General features: G+C 40.6%; 1 protein-coding gene across 1 annotated transcript in view; it reads right to left on the bottom strand.

Moving 5' to 3' along the window:
• FBXL2 (F-box and leucine rich repeat protein 2) overlaps positions 1 to 12,400 on the bottom strand; it is a 51,381-nt gene extending 38,981 nt beyond the window's left edge. Inside the window, exon 1 of the mRNA XM_068404806.1 lies at positions 12,330 to 12,400. Within this exon, the coding sequence (XP_068260907.1) occupies positions 12,330 to 12,332 (3 nt within the window). The 5' untranslated portion in view covers positions 12,333 to 12,400. The remainder of the gene's footprint in view (positions 1 to 12,329) is intronic.
• Between the last annotated feature and the right edge of the window lie 5,944 nt (positions 12,401 to 18,344).

Below are 18,344 nucleotides of genomic sequence, written 5' to 3'. Positions count from 1 at the left end.
ATCACAGACCACTAAAAATCTTCTTTCGACTTAATTATTAGTGGCAGATAATTCCTCAAAAGTTACATCATCTAGCATACACTTCCCACTTATGTGCATAAGTATATATCTTTAAATAAAGGTACTTTGCAGACTGCTACTAGTTTACATGTGTGCCATCACTTTGCCAGTAAAAAAGCTGTTATTAACCATTTTTTCTTTACACCATAGATCCCCAGATATACAGCAACATGTATATATGCTCACTGTGTGAATGTGGCACAGCATTTAAGTCAGTAAGGTATGAGCAAGTTACTATTTAATACAAACAGCCATAATGCATGCTCAAGACTTTTGAGCATTTCCAACTACTCGTCAACTCCTGCATTAAAAAGCTAAATCACCACAAATCATAGCTTTTGGGAATAGTAAGTATTTTTCTACTGAGGCCAAGTTGAAAATCTAAACCTAAAACCAAACTGGCAACTCTTATGGGAAAAAAGCTTATAATCTCGATGTGTTTATGCGAGATATCTTTATACTTCTAAGTTAAAGTTGGACAGACAAACTATTTTGAATACATGATGGCAGATACGACCACTAGGGTTGCATGTAGGAACCCCAGTTAAAACTGAAAAAAATGCAGCTTTTACTACTGAGAGGCATGCGACTTGCCCAGCCACACAAAGTACCATGCCTGCTACGCAAGCCACAGGTGAGGCCATGAAGAGACTCGAAGCTGGTTTCCCCTCAAACAGTAAGTTTTATGTGTTCTTGTATGCATTAGCCTTCATATCATAAAGTATCACTCTTATGGAATAAGAGTATTTAGAAAAATGAAAGCATCTCTTTAAAGCACTCTTTTACTCTGGAAAAAGTGTATCAGCCTCTTGAGTTATATTGCATTTGCATCTCAGAAGAAGAGAGGGACTTCTTTAAAGGCTCTTCAATGCTAGTTTTCCCCAAAATGAAGAACAGGCGTGAGATGACTGGGGTAGTCATCTTCTAGATGAACATTTGTAACGTGATTTTGAATGTGTGCAAGCGGAGAGAAAAGAGAGAAGGTGCAAACAGGATAATGTATTTATTCTTCGAACATTTCCAGATAATCTAAAACTTCCATTAATGAAATACATAATTAAACAGTGCCATCCTTTTAATTTTTTACTTGATTTTTATCACAAAACTTCCAGTTTTCTGTTTCTATTTATTAAAAAGGAAGTGTTCAATTACTGTAAAATATATTCTAATAATCTTGTCAAATAGGATTTATTTTTCTTCAGTTACAGATAGTGCTGACAAGACATGCCCTCAAAATACCTGTACGCAATGCTACAAAATAACAATGAAGAATATCGTAGATGTAGAAAGAATATTTTTTCTTTCTTTGCTTTTGCATTTTGTAGCAAGTTTGACTGTGTCAATGACAGGTTGTCTCCAACTCAAGTGTTTTTAACTGTATAAAAACCTGAAATACAACAGACAAATCTGCACACAAGGAAAGAGGATAGGTGAGATTGAACATATGTAATAAATGTTACTCTAAAACCAGCTCTAAGTTTCCTGTAAACATAAAAAGAGATACAGAAAATCTCTACATTCTTAAAGGAATTGTGAGAACAAACAAAACCTACGAGAGAAAACTGTAATTGCCTTTTACTTGAACCTTGAGCCATTTCTTACATTTGTTAACTGACCTCTCTTGGTGGTATCTTCACTGTACTTTTGAAGGGATGGTTATAATGAGTTAAAAAGGGAGTATTTCCTTAAAAAAATGACCTGATACTTGCTTACACTAAATTTCTTCAGCAACTACCACTTAACTTTTTTTGTATCTCTTTGTTGTATAAATAAAGTATCCATTGTGTAGATCTGTCAAAACTGAAAACAACAATCTCCCCTTTTTGCTCCCCCTTCCATATTATTAAACATACTAATTGCCACTAGTCCTAGAATGTAACTTCTTGGTACACCACAGTTAGCTTGTCACCATTAAAAGCACCACATATTATTCTCTTCTGGTCTAACAGTGATAAAGCTCTCCTGTTTTCACCAGAATTACTGAGTTGAAAAAATCTCTTCTGATGGAGTTGTGTATTTGTGGTTTTGTACCCAGTCTGGCAAAGAACTGTAAAATGTTCAAAAAAGTTCATTTTTTGCTACAAAGAAACAAAGGAATATTCATCCTGGATTATCACGCTTATCTAAAACATTTAGAAATTCCCTTCAGCTAGTATTTCAAGATCAAAATAAGGTTATACCACTAATTTTGTTCGTAGGGTTTTTTTAATGATGCAATTTCAGTTGTTCAGTCCTCCTCTGAAGAGGACTATTGTCTTTACAGATGAAACAGTTTTGTTAGCAGCTCGGCCACGATGGCTCAGTTCCACAGAGATATTTATGCATCTAATTTCCACTGAAATCAGAGTAGATAAAGACTTCCAATCTGACAACTTTTCAAATTAAAAGTTATTAAAAACCAGACTCTCAAAAATAGCCTTGCTTAGTAGTGTGCTAAAGCGAGTAATTACGGGTAAATGTAGATTTGGGAAAGAGGGAAGATGAAGTCTGAGAGACCCCAAAGAACATCAGCAAAAAGAGAGGACACATGTATACTGAAAACAAGGCTGAAGTATTTATAAAGTCAGGAATAAAACCCAACATTGGGTCATTGTCACCAAAGGAGACGGTAGTTTAGAATCAAATTCATACATTTCCCTTCTCCTACAGCTGACAGAGCAAACATCTTAGTTAAATTGTAAATATTGCCATATGTAAAAAGCATCAAGTCTTTCAGGTTTTCACTGGCAAGGACAGTATTTATTTAGTATTATTTATGCAGTAATAGGCATCGTAAGAACAAGATGTTTTAAAGGAAAATCCTGACAAAATAAAATTAAAGTTTTATTTATTCCCCTGATGTGCAGATTTTTGTCACCAAACACAAAACGCACCAGCGTGCTGCACATCTCCTCAGTGGAGGCATCGAATTGTTGCCTGTGCAATTTCCCCTTCACCATGTTACTGCAATTACCTCTTGCTATAGCAGCAGGAAAGCCAGCAGATCAGCTTTGCTACCCAGAGCAGCTCATGAGCACAGTAAAGTAATGAATGGCACCCTAAAAATCTCTGTATTTAAATACAGCAGTAAAATGGAGGAGGAAGAAGAAAAGGGAAAACAATCTCCCTTTACTATAAATTTTGGATTATCTCACGTTACGCTACATAGTGCTCTCTAACGGTCAGAGAATTGCTGCTAGCTGGCATTTCCTCCAGAAAACGTACAATTAACGCATTAGACTTAGGCAGACAATCATTTAACACCATGCAAGTAGCAGAATGTAACCGTATCTAGGCAACAAAAGCAGTGTTAAGCAAATGGATATGCATTGCCAACAGAACCGAAATAAGTGATATCAAAGACAGCAGCTGATGGCACAGGGCTGGTGTTAAATTAGAACCCATGATAAAGCTTTCTGTAAGACTGATAAAATTATGACACACGAAAGTGAACCTCGAAAGGCGATGCCCTCCCAAACCAAGCTTGTCTACAGCAAAGACAGACTGGCAAAGTCTTATTTCAACACACAGACACTATCTGCCCTCCAGGCTCTCATTCCTGTGCTCCAGCTGCTCACCGTGCTCGTCTCAGGCTTTGACTTTGTGAACTTTAAAATCCCACCCATCCTGCTCTGTCGTGGTCGCTAGCCTCTTTTTTCCTTGGACACCCTCTACCAGAGCCCAGGGCATTGTCTTCAGTATGCTTGTAGCTTCCTCCTACTGCCAAATACCCACTGGATCTTTTGCACTGGTCTTTCCTCAGGATCTTTTCTCTTCCAACACTGTAACAAACTGACTGATCGAAAGCAACTAACACCTCACATGAAAGCCTTTTGTTCTTACTGCGTTGGTCATCTTAAACAGTTAATGTTCACCTCCAGAGAACAAGATTGAATACACCTGGGAACGTATCCCTCTCTTTCCATACTGCCTTCCACTGACCTAGGGCTGCCTATAAGGGCCATAATGCTTTTAAAGTTTCCCCACAGTGAGTGCTGTCCAACATAATAAAACCTGCCAGGCAGAAGCACCTGGCCACGCTGCCCACTTTGCTGCTTGGTTTTCTCCCAGAAGAGCTACCGTTCTTGTTTTGCAGCACTGGTATTCACACCACATCATTCCCATTTTACTGGAGGGCATCAGTCTGGCTCTGCAGGGCCCTGTTCTCACCGGGTGACAGATCAAGGTCACTTATGAACTTCAGAGCTGACGTCTGTAGCTGCACAACTCTATCTCAAGGCCTTTGGCCGTTCCAACTCAACTGCCTCTCAGCGTGGAGGAGGAGGTGCTTGGAGGTTATCTTGCCTGCTGTCTCAAGCACGCCAGCTCATTCTCAGTTGACCAAATAGCTCACATCACCCTTTCCTGTGTGTTTTCCAAAAGGGCAGTCACCTACTGCCAACAACATATTTGGAAATCACCAATCAAGCCTTTTCATGAGTATGGCTTAATTACCACAAGCAGCCAAGGTATTAAGGCCTAACAGGTTAGCCTGACCTCTTAGCTGAGCTGACCACCCTTTAATGCAAGACTTAACCTTGTCTCCTACAAAGACACCAAAGAAACAGCAATCCTCTGAACCAGCCCCACATATTAAGCATACTTTCACATACTGCTGTCTTACCAACTGTCTGCCTTTAGCCTGTACCCAGGGCTAAACAATAAGCAGTTGTTCCATCACCCAGTCTCCCCTCCCTAACCGAGAAAGGGAATTGTGAAAAGGAGGGAGACTCGTGGGTTGAAATTTAAACAGATTTAATAAAATATGAAAACCAATATCAATACTAATACAAAAGACAAAATTATACTTAGCTCACAGAGTGGTGGTAAGTCCCTCCAGGGATAGTAACCGTTGAGAATAGGAGAGAGGAGAACAGACCAAAAAGCCCCTCCTCCCCATCCAGCTTTACCCTTTTATAGTGCCCCTGAGTTAATGTCACAGCACACACCTGTGGGCCAGCCTGGGGCAGCTGCCCTGGCTCTCACTGCTGATGGCCTTGATCACCAGCCCACAGCTGGCCACAGACTGAAACAAAATGCAACAGAAACTTGATTCTATAAATTTTATCCCCATGAAACCAGGACGCCAGCACTGTTATTTAAGGTGCTGTGACACGGATTTATTTAAACATTTAATTCATTGTAAATTCTGATACAAACCAAAGAGGCACAGAACAAACTCAAAGTTGCATAAATTTTTCTGTACCATGTCAACATTTCAGACTGAATTGAGTGTGATAGGTCCTACTTTAACTTGCTAAAAATGAAGAGGGGGAAATCCAATGGTTTGCAGAATTAGTGATTGACCTAATTACTTGCAGGCCTAAAATTCAGTTGAAAGATAGCATTTTATCAATATTCACCATCATGTAACTGATGCTTGGTAGCCTGCATGACAGAAAACATTAGGTTCAATCCAATACCTAAGTAAAAGAAACAGGCATTACACTAGTATTTGCAAATAAGGTTTGCAAGTTCTGCTGCCCCCATGTTGCTCTGAGATAGGAGCTACATGGAAGACTAACCCTCCATTCAGGTTATGATCCACCTAGTTCACATGTTGTCTTTCAAAGCATCTTGTTCTAACCACTAACAGAGGTGGCAAAACAAACCTGAAACACATGGAAAAATAATCTACCCCTTACCTCATCTTTCATGACTAGAGACTGGTTCAGCTCAGGGGCGGGGAGGGGGGGGAAATCCAACAACTACTGTTTAAACACCAAGAAGTTTGGAAAAAGCTGTTAATTGTATCCCTGTATATTCTGTAAACATGCATAAAGAGACAGCTGAAAAAACAGGTTTGACAAAGTTTTATCCTCATCATCTGTTAGTCATATACTGATTGGTAAATCTTTTCTTCAGTTTGTTTTCTTTAAAAAAAAAATTGTAATGACTATTTCCTTCTTCAGATATTTATCCATTATTCCTCTTTAAGGTTATTCACTTCCAAATAAACACAGTACATGATGAAGCATTTAGATATTATTCCAAAAAAAACCAAAATAAAGCATTCAATTAACTAATCTACAAATCACTTTAAAGTGGAACATGGGGAAACGTGTATCATCTACTTTACAGGCCTGGAGATCAACAGACCTGTGGCAGAAAATTAAAATCAAATGGAAGAAGCAGTTGTTGACCCATCACAAGTGTAGATTATGCATTGTACAGATTCTGTGCTTTCTTTTTCTTGAGCAGGTAAACAACAAATCCCTCCTTAAGCATCAAGCAGAGACTCAAATGCAATTTACAAAAGCCTAAGTTCAAAACACTGGAGAAATATACTTTCTTTGACCACTCAAGGAAGAAACTCTAAGGCAGCTTCCACCACACCACCATTCACAGGGACTGTGTGCTCAAATTACAATTTGTTTCATCACAAAAATAATGCATTTGGTTTCATGCAGTCTTGTAGAATCATGCTATATAACACACAGACATTCAGAACATGATACGTTTCTGAAAAAAATCAGGCTGAGAGAAAAGCTGGTGTCTGTTTGTTTTAATATTACAATATTTGGTTAGGGATAGTCATTCAGTCTCAGCCATCCAAATCTAATCCACATCACAGATTCATCAGAGCCCTTCAGAGTTCACCTTTCAAAACGCCTCCTCTGAATCATCACTTCTGCATACAGTTGTTTCTACTGCCATACATACAACTAAGTTTTATTCCAGTCTCCAATATTAGCATACAAATGAACACACTGATGGCCTGACAATGAAGACCTGAAATCCTCCCAGAGTGTGCACACAGAGATTCTCCTGCAGGTCTATTTCCCCAGGAGTTGGCACCACTCTAATTTGGACTGACACAGTCCTCCCTCCAGCCACACAATCCCACACCCAAGAAGGCAATCCTTTGTCTTACTGTACTTAGCTCAAACTGTAAATGAAATTACAGCTTAAGCCCTGACTGCATGGTTGAAGCAGAATCCCTTCTTCTAAGCACCTGTGAAACAAAAATTCTGAGTGCTAGTATTTCCCCCCCAACATCACTGCTCTTCAAAAATATTTTTGAGACTTAAAAGGTATAGTTCATTATAGAAATGACTCTATAGCTTCTACAAAGTCATTTCAAAGCAGTGCTTGATCCGCACCATAAACACTGTGTCAGAACTGATGTTTTTCCTAGCACTGAGAGTGTGAAATCTTTATTACGAAGAGCAAATCTTCTCTGTAAGGCAATCTTTCTAGAGTATGAACCTGAAAAAAAGGATGACAAAATCTGTGTTGCGGCTGCACACAGTGTATGTAGTGTATAATTAATAAAAGCTTTCAGTTACAAGAGACAAAATTAGGTACCTCTTCATGATTACAAGCAGCAATTATAACTGACTTCAATGGAAACAGCATGATAGTAGCATTTCCAAAACATCTTTTTCAAACCATTCCAAGGGAAGAGGTTGAGATTTAGAGGAGAAACTGGACACTCACTTAATTGTTAGTGTTTGCCAAAATTTATGGTTCTTGAATTTCTGCAGAAATAAAATAACCTGGATACTTTTGCTTAAGAAGTAGATTATAGACCATTTTGGGAACTACAAGCACACTCAGACATTTTATCCCTTAATATTCAGATAACTACTGCATAACATCAAGTCATGATACAGAAACGCCTTTCCTCTGTGAAGCTCTGAACTCAGTTTCAACCTCTGAAGACAGACAAACTCGACATACTGGTAGAGTTTCACATTTATGCAGATTTGGTGATGTCTTGTCTCCTTATTTATTTAAATTTACAGAACATACTGGTTAACCAGTTGAGCAGCAATCAAATCCAATAAAAACAGAGTTTACTATTTCAGCCTGAAGGAGAACACAGGAAAACACTGGGATAGAAAAAGAAAGTATACCATGAAGTATGGCCAATATTTTAAGGGTAGCAGCTTGATACCAAATTCTAAGTACTTTCTTGTGGGCTACACAGCAGCAGCTTGTGGTTCCATATAGTCATAAATGCGCAAGCCCAGAAAAGAACACATTTCCAGTTGCAGTTCTCCTCTAGCACGAGTGCAGTGGTTCCTCCAAGGCAAAGATAACAACCCAGAGGGAATAATTCAAGAGATTGGCTGCAGCTGATCGTATCAGCTGAGGTGCCCTTGTATTTTAAACAATGCAACTATTGTTGATTTCCATTACCTCTCTGTACCCATCATAAATTATTTTAGTCCATTTAAAGGCTTAAATTCACACTGTAGTTTTGCGTGGGGTGTTGTTTTTTGTGGGGAGGGAAGGGGACGGAGATAGGAGGGAGGTCATTTGAGTCAGTAAAAATTATGCATTTTACAGATTCTGTGCTTTCTTTTTTCTTGAGCAAGTAAATAAAACATCGCTCCTTAGGCGTTTGACGCTCAAATGAGATTTGCAAAAGCCTAAGTTCAAAACACCTGAGAAAGGTACTTCCCTTGACCATTCAAGTAACTTTGAGACTCTATGCAGAAATATTGAAATAGAATCTAAGGCAGCTTCCACCACAACACCATTCACAGGGAATGTGCTCAAAATTAATCTCATCACAAAAATAATCCATTTGATTTCACACAGTCTTGTAGAATCACACTATATACACAGATTTTCAGACATTCATAGCACTGAACATTTTCTTAAAAATTAGAGAAAAGTTTGATCTTCACAAACTACCAGTAAAAAAACATCTTCAAGCTCAAGAACAACTACTTTAAACTTTGATAAAGTCATACATGTAATTTCTTGATCCTGAAAAATAAACATGGAATTGACAGAGGAGATACCAGTATGCTGTGGATTTTAAGTCCATCATTATACTCCTTCAATGCCTTATGTGTACCTTTTTCTGTTGTAACAATTTTCTGTCCTACATTTTTAAGAATGCAAATCTGATTTTCACCATTTAGAAGTTACTCTGTGTTTACGATCTTCCTTCTCAGAAGCTTTACAAACAATTAAAATAACCCACCCCGTGTTAAAAGTTCAAGTGGGAAAGCTGTTTTGTAAAAGCTCAGACAGACAGCTGGGCTCCAGCCCTATCACATTCAAATCAAGTCACCCAAAATATACAGCTCAAGTACGATCAGAAATTGTAACTGTTTTTGCGTTGTGCTAAAACATAAAGAGGAAAAAAAAAAAAGAAAAGAACTATGGAGTATATGGATCACCTTCCTAAAACGGTTATTAGAAAGAATGCAAGTGAATGTTGTGGCTATTGTCTAAACTAGCTCCAGGCTACTGTCTGAACTGTGAGGGAGAACCCTTTGGTCTCACAATTTCATCTGGTTTTGTCCGACTTAGCATATCGCATTCATGTGTATTTCTGATTCAGTAGAAACACTACCAGAACTATTACACAAGTTGGTAACAATTTATATGAAATTAGTGCAGTTATTCTGATTTCTAACTGATAAAACAGATGAAGTACTGTTAATGTGTAGCCTTCTGCTGGCATTCAGATCGATATTGTCATGGTGCCAAGATTAGTACTATTTTTCTACACTAACCTAAAAATAGTTGCCATGCTTCAGTGAAAATCTGACTTTTTTTTTTTTAAACTTTCCACATCTGCTATCCCCATGCTATCCTTAATTTTAACCAAAATGAGTAAATATTCCAGTAAATAAGCTAATGGTCCTTCTCATTTGTAGGAACACTGATATTCCCTATACTAAAAGGTCAGGTGTCAATTGGTCACAATTATTTCCTTCCTCACCTTTCTTCAATTTTAAACTATGCAGCTATGAAGAATTAAGAGGGAAAGAACAAGGCAAACAGGACTAACCCTATAACAGAGAGCAATTCAAGTATAAGCATTCATTGAATAAACTACCTGAAAAATATGAAAATAATTTAAAAATTACACTATTTCATCCTTTTCTTACCAGCTGTCAAGCGCAACTAAGGATCTGCCCAATATAAGAATCTGCACAGCAGTAAAGCTTATCCGGTATAACATCCGAGATTTTACCTGTGCAGTTACAGCAACAATTCAGTGCTGCTTTGCAGATTCTACATCTGCTGAGTTTAGACTGCTAAAGGTATCTAATCAGGAATGTCAAAATGGACCATGAAGGAAAACTCCATACTTGGAGTTTGGTAAATAGAAAACATTTATTTATATTGTGAAAGAGTTTATAAAATATTTTGTTCACTGTTTTTCAGTCTGTAATTTTTCCTAAGTTTAGAACATGAGATAAATCCATTTTATTCTACTTACTTTTAAGCTACTACATATCAGAGAAGATACAGTAACATGTGTGATGGAATACTAAAGTGAAGTAGAACATGTCATTAAGTCGCATCATAATCACTTCACCAATACTACACCATCCGCAGCCTCGTTCACTGATGTTTACTCCGCCTTTTAGCAACAGATACAGCCTAAAACCTTTGCAAGCCAAATCCAACGTGATTCTACATAGAAGCATACTGCAATCCCACACAGTGTATCCATATTTTTATTCCACCTCACGTTTTAGTTTTCAAGGTTGTTTTGTCTAGGTTCAAAACATACAGGCTAGAGTTAGGCAGGAACAGAAGGCAAAGTGCAGGAAAAGAAAGAGAAGGAGCATGAACAAGCCTTCAGGCAAAGGAAGAAGAGAAAGAAAAATTACATCTCAGAGATATATGTTCCTTCCCTTTGTAAGGCTGAGCGCTTCCTCTCCCTCCCCAGAACTTGCTACAGGAAACCTGCTATCATTACACACACATAAATATACACATCAAGTGATTTTCTGCCTTAAAACATCGTGCATTTCCCCACGCATGGAAGGCTAGCAACTGTGCCTTCTTCCTGTACAAAACGGTCACTGCAAAGCAATAAGGCATCAGACACTTAAGTTGTAATTGAAAACAGGGATCGTACCAATATCCTTTCCAAACATGCCGTGCCTGTCCCTACTCACTCCCCCTTACACGCCTTGTCATCTTCCTTTCACAAACACAACGATGCACCTCTCCCCTGCCACTAGCTGCGTACACCCACTGTATCACATCCCTACATACTCTCCCCACCGAGCAAACCTCAACACACGTACACTCCATGACACACCATCTCTACACACAGATGCAACAAACCTCAAGCCCACCACATACATACCACAAATCTATCACATCTATAAATCATCTGTGCACACACACAAACCATCACAGCTATGCATACTTACACATATAAGCAACTGCTACTCTGTACACACAAAATACCATACCCTGTATCTGCTACATATAGAAGTACAGATAATCCTTGCCACACCCATAGCATACATGCCTATAAAAATACCCACATATTATGCCACACCCAGTGTTCACTATATGTACAGACACAGGCCCATACCAGACAGAAATACACAGACACAACTACATACATACAATGCCATGTCACATCCCTGCACGTAACGTCACATCTCTGCTACAACACAAATGCATATTTATCCAAAGCCCAAATCATCGCAGATACACACACTGACACAGAGGTGTAATATTACCCTCATGTCCTACCGTACATCTGCTATACACCCCAGGCCACACCCTGGCTTACTGCACACACATAAGCATACAGCCCAGCACCCCAAGATCCACGCTGTAACACCCCATATGTGCTCCGTGCACTGACACACACCTTAGCTTCACCCCTACTTTACACAGGGGGATGACACACCTCTATCGCACCCCAGTCGCTTTACGCACCCATATACACACATTATCTCTGCTGTGTTATACAGGGGGACAACACACCCCTGCCACACCTGACCCGCTCTACACAGAGGCGGAATCCAACCATGGCTGCTCCGGCGTTACACAGGGAGGCAGGACACCCGCCACACCTCACCCACAGGCACGCAGCATACCCACTGCCTGCCTGGGCTATAGCGAGGGACAACGCAGCCCCACCGCCCCTCACCTGCTCTGGACGAACAGACAGACACACTCTCTCTCCCCCACCGTCACAGCGGGGGACGGCACAGCCCGCCACAGCCCCCCGCAGGCACATCCCCGCGCCGCGCAGGGCCGCACGCCCAGCACCACACCCGCACCGCCACGGTGCACGCACGCCCCTACCCTGCAACCCCCCCCGCCCGCCAACGCAGGCGTTACGCCCGCCCCGGCCGCCACCCTCCCCTCAGGGTGAGGGGCCCGCCCGGCCCCGCGGCCGCTCCACACGGGCCGGCCAGCGCCTGCTCCCGGCGGCGCCGCCCGCCCCGCCACCTGCCCGCCCCGCCTCGCCGCCGCTCCCCGCCCTGGGCCCCAAGCGGCCGGGCCAGCCCCCTAACGCCCGGTGGCGGGGCGAGCCGAGCCGGGCCGGGCCGCAGGCTCACCATGGCAGAGGCGCCGCGGCGAGGCCGGTCGTCCTGGCGACGAGGAGCCCCGAGGAGGGCGCCAGGTGCAACGCCTGCGCGCGCGCCGCCGCCGCTGCCAGAGCTGGGGCGGGGCGGGGCCCGCTGCCGCCGGCCCACGTGACCGGCACCGCCCCTGCGCGGTGGGGCCGGGCCGCCCCGCCCCCGCGGCTGACGGCGGCTCCTTCCCGCCTCAGGTGGCGCCGTGAGGGGGGCGCGCGGGCGGCGGGAAGGGGAGCCCGCCTCGCGCCTGGTGGCTCGCGAGCCCCAGCGTGCTGAGGGCGGGCTGTCGCCCTGGCCCGGGCTCCCCCGCGGCCGCCTTGCCGCCCTCACCGCTCGGCCCTGGCTGTGCTCATGGGCGAGGAAGGGCTGGTGCGGCTGCCGGGCAGCACCTATCACAGCTGCGTGCTGTCCCAAAGGTATGCTGGGTGTTTGCTAGTGCAGGTGTAGCTGCCCCCCGCTCCTCCGGTCTGCAGCGTGGCACGTCAGGCAAAATGACCGCTGGCGACATGTTTAATCCGAGATACTGCCTTGGAAAGTGGAGGGGCTGCGACCAGAGCGTGCAGTCGCTCCTGTTGGAACCGCGAGTGTGGCTAACTGGGGACGGTAACATCCTGAATTGCTGCGGAAAAATCCACAAAAGCTTGTCTGTCAGAGAGCCAAGCACTTTAAAGCGATGCGTGCTGTCAGTAAGAGCACGGCTTGCTTCTGCGAACGCTCTCTGCGTAAAACCGCTGTCAAGGCCAAATACAATATTGTTAATAGCACACTTACAGGTTACATCTGTTCAGCAGTCACAATACCACATGCAAAACCAAGGAGATGGGAAAAACTGAGGAGAAAAAATTATCCCTGCAGGTATTGTTTTCTGTTGATTCAGTCCTTCAGATTTCTGAGAAACATAAGCGACCATTGTAGAATAACAGGAGTTTGCTTCTTGGAATGGGCTGCGTTCATTCCTTTAAGGAATGAAACATTCTGGTTTGATTAACATTAAAAAATAGTTTCTTACGAAAGTCTCCTTTCTCAGAACCCACACGGAAATAGCTGGTACAAGCACATACCATTTGTTGGCACATCTCTGAATCTACTGTCTTATACTCTCCAGATTTCAGAGAATGACCCAGTTCATACAGTTGATCTGGTTTGTATAGTAGGGAAGAAAGCCTCAGAAATTTGAAATATGTATAAACAATTTAGACATGTTCAGCTGAGTTACAGAAGGCCCAGACTAGCAATTTCTAGATTCTATTAGTTCACATTAAAAAAAAAAAAAGATTATTATCACATGATATTTTTTTTTTTAGTTCAGTGCAAGTCTCTGGACTGTATTATAAAGATAGTGACAGATTTTCCTGTCGCTACAGTGAAAAGAAAAAAATTTAGGGAGCTAGAATCAGTTTGAGTTGCAGGAACCTGAAGAAAAAGAAAAAAAAAGTCTGATTTTGCAAAAAGAAGAGACATTGCAAAATAATAACTGTGTTCGATGAAGAGTTCAGGATAATGAGCCCAATTGGAATCTGTTTGTGGAAGGGAGGCAAGACAGGAGGCAAATGTGCAAGCAGACTCTCTGTGGCCTAACATCAGCTCTCATTTGATTGAAAACTGTCAGAAGGAGTGGAACAGTACGGAACAGATTTGAGTTAATATTTTATAAATACAAGGACTATAGCAAAGAAAGCTCCTTGTTTCATCCCCCAAGAAAGAGAAGACAGCCATATATTTGCCACCTGTGCATTTGTTTAGGATGTGAGGGACTGAAATCCGTATCTTTGGATCTGGACCAGCTAATGATGTTACAGCACTGCACCACCGACTTTCTGGACTCCGCTTTTGTCTGTGTTGTGGTAAGTCATCTTACTCAAAAAAATCCCTCTAAATTGGCTTGAGTTCTGTCAAATAAGCAATTAGTTGTGGAAAAGAGACTTCAGAAATGTATGTACAGAAGCGTATACGTCCTGGTCTGTCTTCTCCATTTCTTGTCTGTGGAATGTCAGTGAATACATCTGAAGTGTTAAGACAATATATCCATGTTTAGTGTCCTGTTTTCAACCAGTCCACAGCAGTATTGTGTGATGAAAATTTTTTCATCCAAAAATCCCAGCTAGCTCTAATTTTAGCATTCTCGTAAAATAATTACGTTTTTAGATAATGCCTTTGCACTGGTCGTTTTAGAACGACCTATTAAGTTATTACTGATGTCTTTTTATATTTTGTAAGCTGCAGAGCTATGTTCAACAGCTTGACCTTTTAACTTGACTGTCTGAAGTTCCTCCTAATTGTTTTAGACTCCTGTTGAACTCTGACCCAGTTCCCTTCTTACTTACCTTTTTACCAAACTTAAATGAAAAATAGTTTAAATACTTGTCAGAGAAAATGAACAAGTGCCACCCATGAGAGGGTGGGTTAGTAGTATGATTCTGGAGGTCTTTGCTCTTGCTAACCAGCAAGACAATCAGACAATCAGACAGTATTTTCTGTCAGAGAAAGATGATGTGCGGCAGCTTTGTGTTTAAGACAAAACACAGTTGTATAGCACCAGTTTTTCCTAGATTTGAGAGGCCAAGGTTGGTCCTTCCTTTAAGTTCCCATTATTTCAGAAAAATTTGAAGAGGTGCTTTTAAATTCTATTCCATGTTCGTGAATCTTTGCTGCAGAGAATTACTGTACACAAACAGAACAAAGATTCAACCAGATAAAGTCTTTGCACTTCACCACAGTCACTCAAATAATGATGAGTTGGCAATGTCTGATGATTGTTATCTGTGTGTGAGACTTGATAAGCCATGGCACCAGTCCTGTAAGTGCATATGTGATTGGTTATCCTCACCTGCTGAAGTAGTTCAGTAAGCACAAAACCAGAGACCTGCTATAGAAGTTCCTCCATATCCAGCTCCAGAATTTTCCCTATAGATACTTCTTCTAACATGGTACATTTAAAGTGTGTTTCAGAGCACACTTTCATTCACCGTGCAGAAGGATCTCTGCTCAAGTGTTTTTAATTTAATTTCTAGTTTAAGTCAGAAGTGTTGAAATTTTTAGTTTAAGTAAGAAGTGTTGAAATTTCTATCACATTTGCCCTTAGAAGATATTTGTTTGGGAAAACTGGTTTGATAGAAGTTTGGAAAGTTGACTTATGCTCCTGACGAGGACATAGTACACATGTTTAACTGCTGTTGCACGTTATCTATCAACAATACACAGCTATGGACTAACTTTCCATGCGGTACAGACTTGTGGTAGCAGTTTGACCACGTATGGCTTCCCCAGTAGCCTCGTATGTTTGGCTTAGAGCTATGTTCAAAAACTGAAGTAAAAATTAGAGGAATAAAAAGTCACTATAGTAAGATTTGTGTGGTTGCGAATAAAAATAAAACTTAGGTTCAGAAGTGGAGTGGTATTTTATTGCATGTCCTAATCTTCTGTCTGTGTCAAAATAAATGTCAATAAAACTTACTGTTTAATACTTCTTTGAATTAGTTCCCATTTGTTGCATTCATGTGAAACATATTAGGATGACAGAAGCAGTGATGGAATAGGATACCCTTTACGAAGTGCAGTAAAATCCTTTGCTCGTACGCTGTGCTGCTGTGCTTTTTGCTTTTTTCTTTTTAATTTAAAGACATTTGTAAGCCACTCACTAAAAGATACAAATGTGAACTCTTAAAGATATGTTGCAAAGATTCTTGCTTGAGCTTTGTGTTTTGGGGGAAATGTATACATACTTGTTTGCATAAAAGTACCAGAAAAAAAATTTTGGATTGTTGCACTCAAATTACTGGTAAAGTTTAGTAGACCAAATTTGAGTTTAGATTAAGAGTGTGGTAGCATCCAACAATTCTGCAGTTTGAAAATGATTTTTGATAAACCCATTCTATGTTGTACATTGTACCTTGGAATTTTCTAATAATGTTAGTTTGCAACTGTGAAATAAAAGCCTTTTAATGCAGTTAGTTGTGGGTCAGGTAAACTAAAAATCATTGCAACTGTGTTGTCTTAGCAGGTAGAAACCTGAATGGAGTTTTATTGGATAAAAGCAAAAGAGAAGATAAATACTAGAATTTTAAATGGAGAATGAAAATGATTGTGGTCAAATGCCTTGGCAGCACGTCTGCTTCCTCTAAACTTGGAATACTTGCTGTTGCTTTAACAGAACAGATATTTCATGCCTCTGCCATTTCCATTATCATATATTTCTTATTTGTGATTTCTTAAATGTAAAAAATGTGCTTGATTCTTTGAAAAAAGGAAATATTGTGAAATACTCGGCTTTGGATTAGACTTAAATGCAGAGAGGTCCTTCTCATCTGGCTCACCAACAAAAGGTTGGAGCACAGCAGGGAACTTAGATGAAGAGATAGCACAGATATCTATTTTATAGAGTCTTCTGGGTGGTTTAGAGTCATTGCTCCTTTCAGTGATGATTCCTTCCCAAATTACCACTTTGAACTGGATGCCTGAGGCTTTTGTTTTGTTTTGTTTGTATTCAGTTTTTTCAGTGCACAGTTTTGGACACGACTGAGTGTTAGGTATCTAAATTAGCTGCTTAAATTAGAAGAACAAATTCCCTTTAACCTGTGAGAAGTTAAGAAACCACCTACTCCCTGTTGACTACATAGGGAACCTGAAATTAGATGCCTCAAGATGTAAACACAGTTATATGGACAAAGGGAAGGATAAATATTAATGTTATCAGGATGTTCTTCTTTAGTGTTTAGTGTAATGGGCCCCTAAGTGTGACCACTAGATACTGCTGCTACAGAAACACTAAGTGGGAGTTACAGATGTGGTGTCCACACAGAAATAAAGAGTAGGGTAGGATCTTTTTGAAAATTTTGCCTTTCATGGACTCTTCAGATGGGTGCATTTCCACTGAAGACCTCAGTGTACTTCTGTCACTGGCACAGTTGGTTCTCAAGTTACCTAATGAAGCACCCAAATGCCATGGGACTGGTTTTGGTTGTATTCTAAATCCAGCTCAGCTGAAGCATGGAGACAGTATGGCCTGTGTTCAAGTAGATACAGCTGGTCAGAAGCAGTGTTAGAAATAGTAAGCAGGAGTTGCAGAACGTGATATACACTTCTAGAGCGAAACATGGGTTGCCTGAACATCCTCCCAAAATTAATGAACATTTGCAATCTAAGCACCAATCCTCCAGACTCCCATTATTGGGTAGAGTACTTGCTACTGGGATTTCACAAGGACTATTAATGGTAGCAAGCACTGCTTTGGCTAGCAAGTGTTTGCAGAGGGATCCCTAAATTGCCTTCTATGGAATAAAAATGAGAACAAGAATTTTGAGGGAGGTTGAAACAACTGCTAAACCTATTAGTAATGGCTGATTGGAAATACTGTAGCATATCCAAAAAAGTGTGCAATAACATAGAAAAACATGCAAAAACAAGGCCAAGACCATCTTTCTAAAGCATTTCCATAATCTCTGCATTTTTATGCAGGAAATCTATTTTAAATATTGAATACATGAGATCTAAAAATAACTTTCAGTTTTTGGTTTACATCAAGTGGTGACAAAATCCTAATGGCAACCCTTCAACTATCTGTTGTAATAAGCACATTAGTGAAGAGAATAATAAATTATGAAGGGTGAATCATCCTTCTTTCAGATTGGGTATGTTATTAAGACAATATATGGATCCATACAGAATATATTTTTGTGTCCTTTCATTACCAGAAAAATAAAGGCGCACCAAAAAGCAAACCCATAACTTTACTTCAACAGCTTCTTTCCTTGACAGTTGCAGAACTAAATTAATCTCCACTGTAATTCTACTGACATCAATGAAATTAGTTCAAGAACTCATACAGTGAATTTCATTTATAGTTTTTTTCTTTTAATTATATTTTATACGGAAAATAAAACCAGCCAAGCAATCCCAAGGGTTTTCTAGAAATTATCAGTGAAACACCATCTGCTTTCATAGAGGTTATCCATTGCAATACATACTTCTTTGGTACATGTATTATGATGCTGGTTT

Source organism: Nyctibius grandis, chromosome 7 (assembly GCF_013368605.1).
Source record: "Nyctibius grandis isolate bNycGra1 chromosome 7, bNycGra1.pri, whole genome shotgun sequence".
NCBI lineage: Eukaryota > Metazoa > Chordata > Aves > Nyctibiiformes > Nyctibiidae > Nyctibius > Nyctibius grandis.
This window is presented reverse-complemented; position numbering and strand designations above follow the sequence as displayed.